General features: G+C 41.2%; 1 protein-coding gene across 2 annotated transcripts in view; it reads right to left on the reverse strand.

The window, feature by feature from the left end:
• Window positions 1-4,545: 4,545 nt before the first annotated feature.
• LOC147457862 (uncharacterized) overlaps window positions 4,546-12,960 on the reverse strand; it is a 44,768-nt gene continuing 36,353 nt past the window's right edge. Inside the window, exons 3-4 of one of the 2 annotated variants that reach the window (XM_086512643.1) lie at window positions 5,335-5,636; window positions 5,049-5,227 (exon numbers count right to left, since the gene is read on the reverse strand). In XM_086512643.1, coding sequence (XP_086368769.1) covers window positions 5,183-5,227; window positions 5,335-5,636 — 347 coding nt within the window. In that variant the 3' untranslated portion in view covers window positions 5,049-5,182. Of the gene's footprint in view, window positions 5,637-12,960 lie in introns of both variants that reach the window. The other variant, XM_086512642.1, reaches the window with a different exon arrangement.

A 12,960-nucleotide genomic window follows, 5' to 3' on the forward strand; every position in this document is an offset into this window, starting at 1 on the left:
AACCACAGTGCCATGTATGTATGATACTTCCAGTCACATCCAATAGCCAGCTCTTCCTCTTCTAGAGATATGGGTTCTCCGATCTGTCGAGTTGCTCTCACTGTCTTGTCCAACCATGCCATTGTAGGGAATTCAGGTAGAGGAGCGAGATAGTCTGGCAAGGGTAAGCCTTTAGTCGTTCGACTTCGCCTGAAATCCTGTCGCTCTAGATTGCGTCTCTCTTTCTCTTCTTCGTACCTTTCAAGACATTTTTGCATCGGCGTTGAATTTGGTATACAGAACTTCATGATCTTTTCTCGCATGGCCAGGTTCATTTTCTTCGGCACCCCTTGCCCTTGCAGCTCCTCTCCCACCAGTCTTGCATCCTCCTCATCGCTCCACAGTCAAGGCATTTCTAGGTAGAAACGGATAGAAATTCGGTCGTCAATACAAGAGACTCTTGCACCAGCCATCCTTCTGCCATGCTCCCCTCTGGACGCGTTTTTTGGCGAACAAAACCCTTAAGTGTTTTCATGAACCGCTCTAGAAAGAACATCCAACGGCTGTGGACTGTACCTGCCACTACAACCTCATCTACTACATGGACGAGCAAGTGCATTTGGATAGTTAGGTAGCTCGTGGGTAGATACTTCTCAATCATGCAAACTGCCTCAATGGAGTTAGCCCTTGCGACTGCAGTAGATTCCTCCCATATCTCCTTGGAAGAGATCCACCGCACTAGCTCTGAAATCTTGTATATGCAAGTCCGCACTTCCTCCGTTAAACACCCCTTGATCGAAATTGGAAGAATGAATTGCAAGAACTTATGCCAGTCGTACGATTTCAACCCTGACAGTTGATCATCACGGGTGAATGCTATCTTGAGACATCGCATATATCCTGTTGGCGTCCTGAACTCTAAAATCACCCTTTTCACTTGTCGCTCTAGCAATACCCATGGAGCTCTTGGAAGTTTTGTTTGACCAACTGCATTGGTGAAAGGCCACAGCTCTGGCATCTTTCCAACCGACTGCTAATCATCTCGTGTCTGACCACCCGTACACTCACTGAAGATTCAAAAACGCTAGACAAGTACGAAGCACAGATATTTTGGCGCCTTCATAGATTGGTTGACGTGCCAACTTCCTCAACATGTCTTCAGGAGATAGGCGCACGGCTTCTGGTGCTGCTTCGTTCGCGTTCTCCTCGCTTGTCTGGAAGAGGGCATCCAGCATCTCCTCCATGCGTTGTCTTCTGTCTGTAAGCCCTTTTCTGCTTCCATCCGTGGCTCTATATTGGTCGGACCTTCACGCATAATCTTTTTTCTCTCTCTCTCAGATGTAGGTGCTATGTCGCGGAAATCAATGCCCGTTCCGTAGGAGTCGTATCGCAGATTCTATACGGTTTCTCTAGCAAACTCTTCATACTTGTGCACATGCTCATTATATATCCTACACTTGCGCAGGATTTGACACTTGCAGAGCGTGCACGAGCGTGCAATCTTTTCCTCCATGTTCGTTGATGACGTTGCCATCTACAATGATTATGAATGTTGTTTTAATATATATATATATATATATATATATATATATATATATACTCCTCACAATGTAAACTACCTCGCATTCTCTAGTCTTGCCCAATCTCCGTACACCTCGGTCCAGAGGTGTACGGAGATCAGGACCACCGGGCCAAAATCTCGTCTTTATTGGTCAAATCCTATATGGGTAGACACATACGTGCACTCCCAGGTGTACATGGCAATGCATGTAGTAGACAAAATCCCTTTGCCTCTTTTAGTTCCATAGTTTCTTCTCTGTCTACGAACCCACCTGCCTCCATTCCGAGGTAGCCTGTCAGAGAAAGCTTTCCAATGCCGCACTTGATGAAAGCACAAGCCATGGAAGTTCTCAGCCCAATGAAAGTTTTCTACCTGATTGTAAACCAGATGGGGCCTCCATGTCCAAGCCAGAAGATAATGTGGAGATGGATGAGCAACTTGAGAAAGATTCAGAAGCCTTGCATGGTTCTTGCTCAAAAAAGCGATCTCGATCTCTCTTTCTCTCTCGATCTCACTCTCGCTATCTCTCTTTCTCTCTCCCTCTCGATCTCGCTCTCGCTATCTCTCTTTCTCTCTCTATTTCCTTATTTTCCTATCTCTCTCTCTGTCTCGCTCTTCACTTCCCTACCTCTCTCTCTCTGTCTCTCTCTCTCTCTCTCTCTCTCTCTCTCTCTCTCTATATATATATATATATATATATATATATATATATATATATATATATATATATAACTCTCTTTCTCTATCTCTCTATTTCTTATCTCTCTCTCTCTCTCGCTCTCTACTTCCCTATCTCTCTACCGATCGAACGAGCGACTGAGCTAAGGAGATCTAGACGTCCACGACTGCGAAGGACTACACAACATCGACAGAGGCTGCATCAGAGGATCTAGCTAGGTCACTTTGGCTCGACATGCATAACGCCCGGTCAGACTACTGACCATGGAGGAGATTGATGAGATCCGCCAGCGACAGCTGCTGGATCTCCTATGATCTACCTATCCCAGCTAGCTGGTTTAACCGTTTAGTCCATACCCAGCAGTTTAGGATTCCATAATATTTTCTTTTGTCATCTTCTTACTCTGACTTTGTATCAGATCCATCACATTGTAATTTTCTTGTCTCATGTCTCATAGGTCACTTTGGCCTTTCGAAGACGTTAATATAACATTTCATTTCATTTCTCTCTTTAATTATTTTTCTTTAATTTTAATTTCCTAAGCATACATTAATTCTCTCTCTCTCTCTCTCTCTCTCTCTCTCTCTCTCTCTCTCTCTTACACACACACACACTTCTCTCTCTCTCTCTCTCTCTCTCTCTCTCTCTCTCTCCCTCTCCCTCTCCTACACACACACACCTCTCTCTCTCTCTCTCTTTCCTACACACACCTCTCTCTCTCTCTCTCTCTCTCTCTCTCTCTCTCTCTCTCTCTATTTCCTACACACACACACACACCTCTCTCTCTCTCTTTCCTACACACACACACACACACATCTCTCTCTCTCTCTCTCTCTCTCTCTCTCTCTCTCTCTCTCTCTCTCTCTCTTTCCTCTACACACACGCACACACCGCTCTCTCTCTCTCTCTCTCTCTCTCTCTCTCTCTCTCTTTCCTACACACACACACACACGATGTAGAAAGAGAGAGAGAGAGAGAGGGGTTGGGGGGGGTATAATACATGCGCAACAGGTGGAAGCCAAGATTTGAGCAGAGCGCAGGCAAAAATGGCCCCTACTACTCGCGGGTTTCGCTTTTTTTTCTCAATTTTTTTGCGTCGCTATAGGCGTGAAAAATAAAGCCTTTCCACGCGTATATCGACGTACATATCGACGCGTATAGCGACGCCCGCTAATTTCGTCGATATACGCACGTCGATATCTCCATGTTGTGTTGTAATAGGAGACACCCTCGACCCAATGCAAGAGATCCTGGAAAAAACAATTGGATCAACCATGATCTTGTCAAAAAATCAAGATTCTCATGCATCCGCATGATATGCAGGCATTCTCCTCAAGTTGTATCCCTTTTTCTGATCCTCAAGCCTGAATGCTGAAAAATGGAAGGAAGCAATGGACTCCAAACTCAGATCCCTACTTCAATGGAAGGTTGCTGTGGTACGGGAGGTTTAATCAATTTATTCAAATGATATCATACTTGAAAGTGGTTCTCTTTGTTTGATGCTAATGTCTACCTTTGTGCTGGACCAATCTTGCCATTTATTTAGATGATATTATACTTGAAAGTGGTTCTCTCAATGCCATTGAAGAATCCAAACATGGGTGACCTGAAATACATCCTTGACATATAGATCCACCGTGATCAAGCTAGAAATTTTACGTCTCATTAAATGCCTCTATGCTGAGCCCTTATTATGTCACTTCCAAGTGGAATCTTGTCGTGGCAATATAGATACTCCGCTTCTAGTGAATAATTATTCGCTTGTCTTCAATGTATCTATTTGAAAAACATATCATGGTAGTTGTTCCCTACAACAATGTGATTGGTGGTGTACATTATGTTGTTACCAAAGCTCATGTCAATAATTTCCAAGCAATGTGAATGCAGAGAATGTAGGAATGGTTGCACATTTTTAGAAGATGTGGAGTTGAAAGAAAAGTCCAGAGCCAACGTTTTCTTACATGGCAAGGTGGGTGCTATGAAGAGGTTGTAGTTATGGCACAACATAAAGGAATGGTTGATAAGCAAGAATAAGAGAGTAACACCTTTCCTATGGTAGGCAATTAGAAATCTGAAATTTGAGAAACAAGTAGAGAGCCTTGTCATAGATAAGAATGGATGTATGAAAAACTAGAGGAAACAAAGAAAATAATCAGGGGTATCAAGAGTGGCCCATGGTGTGTGATGGACTGACAAAAACCCATCATCATGTTGAGGTTCCTCTCTCTCTCTCTCTCTCTCTCTCTCTCTCTCTCACACACACACACACATACACACACACACACACTCTCACTCTCAGCCACCCATTATATATGCATGCACAAAATTAAACAAGACAAGCTGAAAGCTTTGAATCAATGAAAATTTTGCCTATTCCTGTATTGTGGATATGGATTGTTTAAAAGGCAGAGCAATGGTCAGGGAGGCCTGTGGCATGGTTGACTAGGACAAGCTCTTTGGGCTTGCAAGGGAGCACATCCTGCTGCAAGGCAGCACCTGCAGTTTTGAGGCCCTTGAGGGAGGAGCGCCGATTGAAGAGGTTGATGACAGGCAGCTTGGTTGTGGGTGGAAGCTTGCCTTGTGGCAACATCCTCCAATAGTCCTGTCTCAACAATGGCACCTCAAAGTCCTCCTTGTCATGCTTCACCACATTGTCCAACGCACTTATATGCGCTCCTGGCTCCATATGATTGGTTGAAAAGCTTTGCTGATTTGGGAAATTTGGATACAATGCCACATACCCCCTCAAATACATCATGTCTATCAAGAACTTCTTCCATGATGCTTGCCATCCGTTTGTCCTCGACTTTGGTATTTGCACATTGTTTGCCTTTGCATCTTTCGTGTATCGCATTGCCATGTACGCATAGAATTCCCTCCAATGCTTTGGGAAGAAGAGAGCACCCCAACTACAAGGCAGCTGGTGCAAGTATGGTGTGTTTGGGTGTATGTCCTTGAAGAAATCAGTTGCATTCCATTTTGGCCGTTCTTTGACTACCTCGACAAGCCTAGGTGAGTATAAAGAAATTGCACTAAGCTCAGGGAGAGACCCTAATGGATTGTAGTGATAATTCAATAGAGAAGATTTGAGCCAAATGTAGTAGTAAGGGGAGACCTCTGTATCATCTTCTAGGAGAAGTCCATAGTCATGATCATCTCTTGGGTACCAGCTTTCACTCACGGACCGTATCAAACCTCCTTGTACAATCCGTCTTCGTAGTGTTTTTGGTCCGTGTGGCCAAGTGTAGCTCTCTATCATGTTTAGAGTCACCTTGTCCACCTTCGCATCCACATTGAAGGAGAGAGGAATCTCATCCCCCAAATAGTAAGCCTCACTTAAAGACTTCAAAAGTCTCTCTAACGAGTAGGCTCTGCTTTCAGTAATTATGTTCACTGATATTCTCATGGCCCTCCAACCTGTCAAAAAGACAAACACTCAAGTGAATATAGTTGTTCATTATCAAAGCAAATTATGATGATATACATGCGGAATAAGTTAGCCACCATGAAAGAATCATTTAGCAAGCACAAAGCACCAAAATATATCCTATAATGAAGCACATAAAGGGTCAATGCCAGGAAAAAAAAAAAATCAAGGAAACATCAAGACAAGTAGATGTCCCTGAGAGGGGGAGACACATTGCATTAGGTACTTGGTGACCCATCCGCGGATTTTCGGTTTATGTGTGTGTCTGTGTGTGTGTGTGTGTGTGTGCGCGCGCGCGCGCACGCGTGTGTATGCATGTGCGTTGGGGGGCGGGGCGGGGTGGGGGGATCATGAATGCTTTGATAAATCCTCTATCAGCTAATTAAGCTTCCTATACATCCAAACCTTTGAGCTTTGGCTTCAGCAACTCATGCGTATATCCAGCCATGCACTCTCCTGCCTGTGCCCCCTTGCTCTCCTGCCTCTTTGCATGCGGCCAACATCTCATACATCATCGTTCTTCTTAACGACATTCACAGGCTCCCTTCGTCACTCGTCCGTGTCTCTCTCTCTCTCACTCTCTCTCTCTCTCTCTCTCTCTCTCTCTATATATATATATATATATATATATAGACACACATCAAGTTGATGGATGAAAAGATAATGAAGGTTTGCATCAAGTTTGAGAGGGATCATGGAGATGGTTGTGAGTGCGTGTGGCACAAAACAGAGCATAAGGGAGATTTGCTCTTCACCCTCAAACAATAGTGGTATCAAATCCCATTGCCAAATGAGAAAAAATAGAGAGCATAAGGTAGATTTTCTCTTCACCCTCAAACAATAGTGGTACTTGGTGACCCATCCGCGGATTTTCGGTGTATGTGTGTGTGTGTGTGTGTGTGTGTGTGTGTGTGTGTGTGTGTGTGTGTGTGTGTGTGTGCGCGCGCGCGCGCACACACACCCTCTTTACAAAATAGAGACATGGAAGGAAAGAGATTAAACTTCATACACTACATAGATAATGGCATAAGAGAGAAGTTGAAGAATTTTATATACATGGAAAGAAAGATATCATACTCCATACACTCTATACACTATATAGATAATGCATAAGAGAGTAGAAGAATTTTAGATAATATCAACTTTAGCTTCAAATCCTAGTCCTTAAGTACATGGCACACGGCACACATGTGCACTCAAGTATTTGATGCTTTATTAAAAGAGCATGCCAAAATAAAGGCTTTTATTTTACAAATAGGTTTTTGCTTATGTAAACTCCACTGCAAGATATAAAGATTGGCTCGCAATAATAGTACTAGTTATTTTAATCCTTATATAAATTAATTTATTGAACAAAAACCATCCTAGCTAGTTATTTTAGAGTTGAAATGCAGTGCAAGCTCTAGTCTACAAATCATCAACTTGCACTTAAAAGCGACTAATCATTAGGAAAATCATTACATCTCTAGCTATCCCAAAACACATACTGATGCTAAACCACATGCAACAAGATGATTCCCCATGAAGTTTTAGAATCAGGGAAGGTGGACAAGGTCATAACATCCTACTAGCTCGGGATAACAACTTCTTTTAGTTGCTAAATAGAGTTATCGATTGCCTATAGAGTGCCTACAGAGAAAGGCAAGAATAATTCCAAAGGATTTGTTAGGCATCCAATGCAAAAGATTGAAAACTTTGCCATGCTGAGTACTGGTGGCCTCATGGTCAACTATCTTTCCAGGCAATAAACACTCATAAGAGTAGTACACTAAAGCCATTAATGAGCACATGAGGGCTCATGTTTTTAGAGAAATTGATTATGTAATGTTGAGAATTGAAAATTGTAGAATTAAGAGTGTTCATACTAATGCATCTGTAAAACTTTCTCCTTGTTGAGTAGAACTCTTCGTTCTTTCCATGGGTAGGCTCTTTATGATGTGATGCCTAGGAGGTGTGATCCCCTTGTCTCATGGAATCTCCACCAAACTCATCCTCCTTTCCAACACTCATTATGTCCCATGACTCCTTCCATTATTTGGGCATTTATCTGTCTTTGAGTATAAACCTTATGTCCTCTACCTTTCTTATCTAAGTATACTTACCCTACATTCAGACCTAAGAGATAATCAAGATATGTTTAGTATCTTCTTTTTGTCAACTCTCATTAGTGTTTTAAGTACTCCATTGATATTGTTTAAGCCATTTCATTAGCACCATGAATACATCTCTAATATATCCTCCTTAAAGCCCATACAAATGGTACCAAAGCCTCTTCTTACTACCTCTTGAACTCTTGTAATCCTAGGACACCGCTACGCTAGACCATTTGGGCATATCTTAGCCTCTAAAGTGTTGTTATTAATTTCTCATGGGGTATAAAACTATTGATCAACTATAAAATAAAAGGTAGCCTAAAATCTCTCCTTTAACTACAAAAAGTTGGTAGACTCTACTGTTATAATCAATGGCACATTTGAAGGCTTCATTACAAGAAAATGTTTGCACTAGCTTGGGATGACCCTTCTTGTACTACCAACTGAAGAAATTAAGGTATCATAAGGCTAATTTTCAACAATTACTTTGTCACTCTGTGAAGGTTCAAACCCACATGTAGCTCATCAACTTATACTCGAGGTTTAATATAAACTATCCCAAGCCCTCCTAAGATGATTTGTACATCTTTGTAACCTACCTTCTCCCTAATCCTCATCATCATTGATGCTCTATACTATCAACTCTGACAATTCCTGTAACTCTTGTTATTGAGAAGAGGTCCTTTGGTTCTGGAAATGCTTATTTATATAGAGTTATCTTCTTAATTACCCTTTACTCATGGAGCATTGGAAGTGTATCTAAATACTTCCTTTGATATATGCATTTTTAATTATGATGATGTTCTATTATTGGTTTAAGTGTAAAAGAGGTAGACACTACCCTTTCAGGCGGGGTAAGCCTAGCTATCACATGAAGAAAAAACTTTGGGGTGATGTTTAAGCCCCTAGGAGCAAATGAAACCATCCAAACAAGGGCACCCAAGGACCACTTCAACAAAGGGATAAGGAAGGACTTGTAATCATCCTTAAAACTTTGGATAACGTTTTGTTCACTGCTTGAGTTGTAATGGAAAAGGCCTATGAACATTGAGAATAGCGGAACTAAGAGAATTATAGCGAGCATTTTTTATGAGACTACTTTGAGAACATAGAGGGTGAACTTAATTAGTAGTAGCAACACAACCATTATACTTAATTAACTTGGCATGACCAATACTTTTTCAAGAGAGAGAATTAGAGAACATGACAACAATTGAGAGAGAAGAAGCAACATACGAGAAAGAGATAGTTCCTCACTTACCATGACTCTTCTTGCATAGCATAGCATAGCATAATAGCATAATAATGATGATGAAGAAGATGGCAAGCTTAAGCATTGAAGCATGGCTCTTGGTTGGATTTGCATTCCATAGCCAAGAGTGTTGGTGTAGGGTTTCAAACTTCTCAACAAGCTTGGAGAAGGAGATGGAGCTCTTGCACTTTGCCAAGCAAGAATGGGCATGTGAGTGTGTCTAAGAGAGAGTATACCCCCCAAGCACACCCCCAACTTGCTTTGGTCGACCCCCCCTTGTAGCTCATGCTAGAAGTTGATTGGACCCCTACAAGCCTAGCCAATCCCATGCGTAATGTATATCAAGCAACCATGCTAGCCTTGGGACAAGTGTCCCCCTTTCTCCTTTGAGAGAGAGACTTGATAAATGCATAAACTATTAATTAAATTAGCTAAATTATCATTGGACCCCTTGAGAGGACCACCAATAGGCTTTAGGCACCTTATGAGGGCAATATGCAGAGGAACTTGACATGTGTCCTTGTTGCTTCTTTAGGCAAGGCTTGCCTTGTCTGAGGGTGTATGTGTTCTCTCTCATGCCCCTACAATAAGGGCTTGTCCCCCATGAGTAGGGACTGTGGTTGACTTTGGAAACACCTTAAGCCCCTCAAGCACCTTAGTCATGGAGCACCTTAGCACCTTAGTCATTAAGCACCTCAAGCACCTTAGTCAGCAAGCACGACAAGCACCTCAAGTAGCTTATAAGTCAACAAGCACCTCAAGCTTGGGCCGGGTTCTCACCTCAAGCACAACCCTAGCTTGTCTATAGTTTAAGGACTTTTAACACTAACCTTTGGAAGTCTTTAATGAAGATAACCCTAAGGTCTTCAAGCTCCATTAGCTAGCATTGCTCTTTGGCAGACCATCTCTCATTTGGACCCTTTAACCTTGGTCCCGTGGTGAGATAGATCCATAAGCACATATCTTTGTTCCTGTTTATTCTCCCACATTAAATGATCAGTTTAATATAAGAAAATCATTTGGGTTGGTTAGATATTAGATTTTATGACATTACCTCTCTTGAAATCATAGTCGTCCTCGACTATGAGGTAGAAGAGATAATACCTTAGTCATTAGTCGATGTTTCATAGCGGATAGAGGATCCCTTTGTACCCTACGACATCATTCCAAGATGGATGACTAATCCATTTGGGGCTTGGGAGACTTAGTTTCCGCAGGTATGTCTGATTTTGAGTCCATTTCATTCTTCCAAAGTAGAGTGACAAATTCTACTTGGTGTTTGAGAGACGTTGTCATCACAAACATGATTCTAAGCATGCATACCACTTAAATTTGTGCACAAGAAAAAAAGACTTAGTTTTATAAGACAAAAACATTGATCATTTAAAAGAAACATTTAATTGCTTATTCTAATGTAGCATTGTAAGCATTGACAAGGTTCATACTATCCTTAAGTTGTATTCCTTGCATCCATCTAGCATCTTCAAAAAGATAGTTTTTGAACTTAGTAAGATATCATCGGATAATCTTACCATGCTTACCATGCTGTAGCATCTTGTCTTCATGCCGAAGGATAGCTTCGATTTGTAGCACCTATTCTAGGTCTTTGATTTTTGGGGGTCTTCAATAATGGGTTCACTTGGTGGCTCTCCTTTGTAGGGCTTAAGTAGGCTCACATGAAAAGCATTGTGTATGAGCCAATCGTTGGGCAACTTAAGTTGATAAGCCATGTCATTGATTGGCTGCAAGATTTGAAAAGGACCATAGTATCTTTTTGCTAGTTTAGCATAATACTTTTGGTGGCCCGTAGGATTTTTGCCTGTTGTTTACCTTAATCAAGCCTTGGGAAACTTGAGTAGCACCCAATCATTTTCTTTGAACGTCAAGGCCCTTTTCTGTTTATCAACAGCAGCCTTTTGCCTTTGTTGAGAGATAGATATAGCCTCCTTAATCTTTTGAAAAGACTCTTGTAGGTCACAACCATACTCATCAGCAGCAAAGATCTTCCCATGTACTTTAAGTAGCAAGGGACTTTTAGGTCTTCCCTCTATGATCTCAAAAGGTTCCTTTCCCATAGTAGTATGGACATTAATGGATAGATTTGGGTAATCCAAAGATAAAATTCATGGATATACTCTCCCATGGTGAATAAGGGATTTGCAATGGCTGGAGCAATCTAGGCTGCTTCCACCTATCATAATTGGTCTTTTGGCATACCACACATCTTGTATGTCTGCTTTCATGGTAGGCCAATAGAACTATGTCTCTACTCCTCGACAAGTAGGTTGAATGCCTCTATGCCTCGCATAGGGAGGAGCATGGGATTCACACATGACTTTCTCACGAAGGGAGTGAGTAACACATAGCGTATTGCCATGGAGAAGATAACCATCCAGCAAGGTGAATGGCTCCTCTTTCTTTCCTAAGGTAAGGGCTAACATTATGTCTTTAAAGTCAGGGTCAATAGAATAATCATTTATCATAGAAGATAGATCATTGTGAGTTGCTATAGACACCCTATTGACTCTTGGTCATCGTGAAAGTGCATTGGCCACTTGATTATGCTTACCCCAACAATGTGAGCCATATGAGAATAAAATTGCGAGAGAAAATTTTCCCACCTCATTTGTTTGAAAATAAAGCTTGGTTTCCGTCATGAATTACTTGAGACTTTGGTGGTCCGTTCGCAAAATAAATGGAGTCCCCAATACATAGTTCTTCCATGTGTCTAAGGCATGTAGAATAGCTAAAAGCTCTTTTTCGTAAATGCCCAAGACTCATTCATTGGCATTGAACCTTTGGCTCTCATATGCTATGGCATGTCCTTCTTGAAGCAAGACTGGTCCAAGGAAATCACCACAAGCATGACATTGAACCTCAAATGGCTTTGAGAAATTCGGAAGCATAAGCATTGGTTGGGTGGTAAGCTTCTCTTTGAGCTTGTCAAAAGAATTTTTCTCTTTAGCAGTCCATGAGTACTTTACATTTTTCTTTGTTAAGTCATGTAATGGTCCTACTATTTGAGATAATTTTGCTATGAAGCATCTATAATATGCACATATACCAATAAAGCTTTGTAGCTCATGTAGATTCCTTGGATTAGGCCATGCTTTTATTACCTCCAACTTTGATGGATCCATACAGATACCATCTTGAGAGATAATATGACCTAAGTATTGAAACTCTTGAAGGAAAAATTTACTTTTCTTTTTATTCATAAAAAGCTTGTTCTCCCTCAAAGCTTGAAAGAACACGTGGAGATGTTGCTTGTGCTCCTCCATGGACTTGGAGTAGATGATGATATCATCAAAGAACACTCCTACGTACTTGCAGTAGGGTCTCAATATTTTCTCCATCAAACGATTAAATGTGGCTGGAGTATTTGTCAAACCAAAGGACATGACAAGATATTCATAAAGACTAAATGTTGTACGGAACGCGGTCTTTACGATATCTTCATTCACTATCCTTATTTGATGATAGCCACCTTTAAGGCCAATCCTATTGAAGTAGGTCTAACCTTGTAGCTTATCAAACAGATCTTCGACCCGTGGTGATACGAGAAATTTGTTTTTAATAATGATATGGTTTAGTTATCGATAGTCCACACACATGTTGTATGTACCATCTTTCTTTTGCACTAAAAGGACTTGAGAAGTTGAGCTTGGGAAACTTGATAAGGAGGCTTGTTAGCCGATGAGCTTCTTGGTAGGAGCTCAATTTGATTATCATCATCCCCTCGTTTTGGAGGTAAGTCCAAAGGGCTATCATTGATAAAAACATCTTGGAATCCGTTTAGAAAATTAGACAAGTCTAAATCTACTTGATTCCTACTATCTTCATTTGATAAACATTAGGACTTTTAATAGATTGTTCGACAAAAATCATGTATGCAAAAATTGTGCTTTTCATCGATTTGCCAAAAGCAAGAGATTTTACAAGGGGTATGGTTTGACCACGCTCATTAGC

This window comes from Adiantum capillus-veneris, chromosome 5 (assembly GCF_014529385.1).
Source record: "Adiantum capillus-veneris isolate H3 chromosome 5, ASM1452938v2, whole genome shotgun sequence".
Lineage (NCBI taxonomy): Eukaryota > Viridiplantae > Streptophyta > Polypodiopsida > Polypodiales > Pteridaceae > Adiantum > Adiantum capillus-veneris.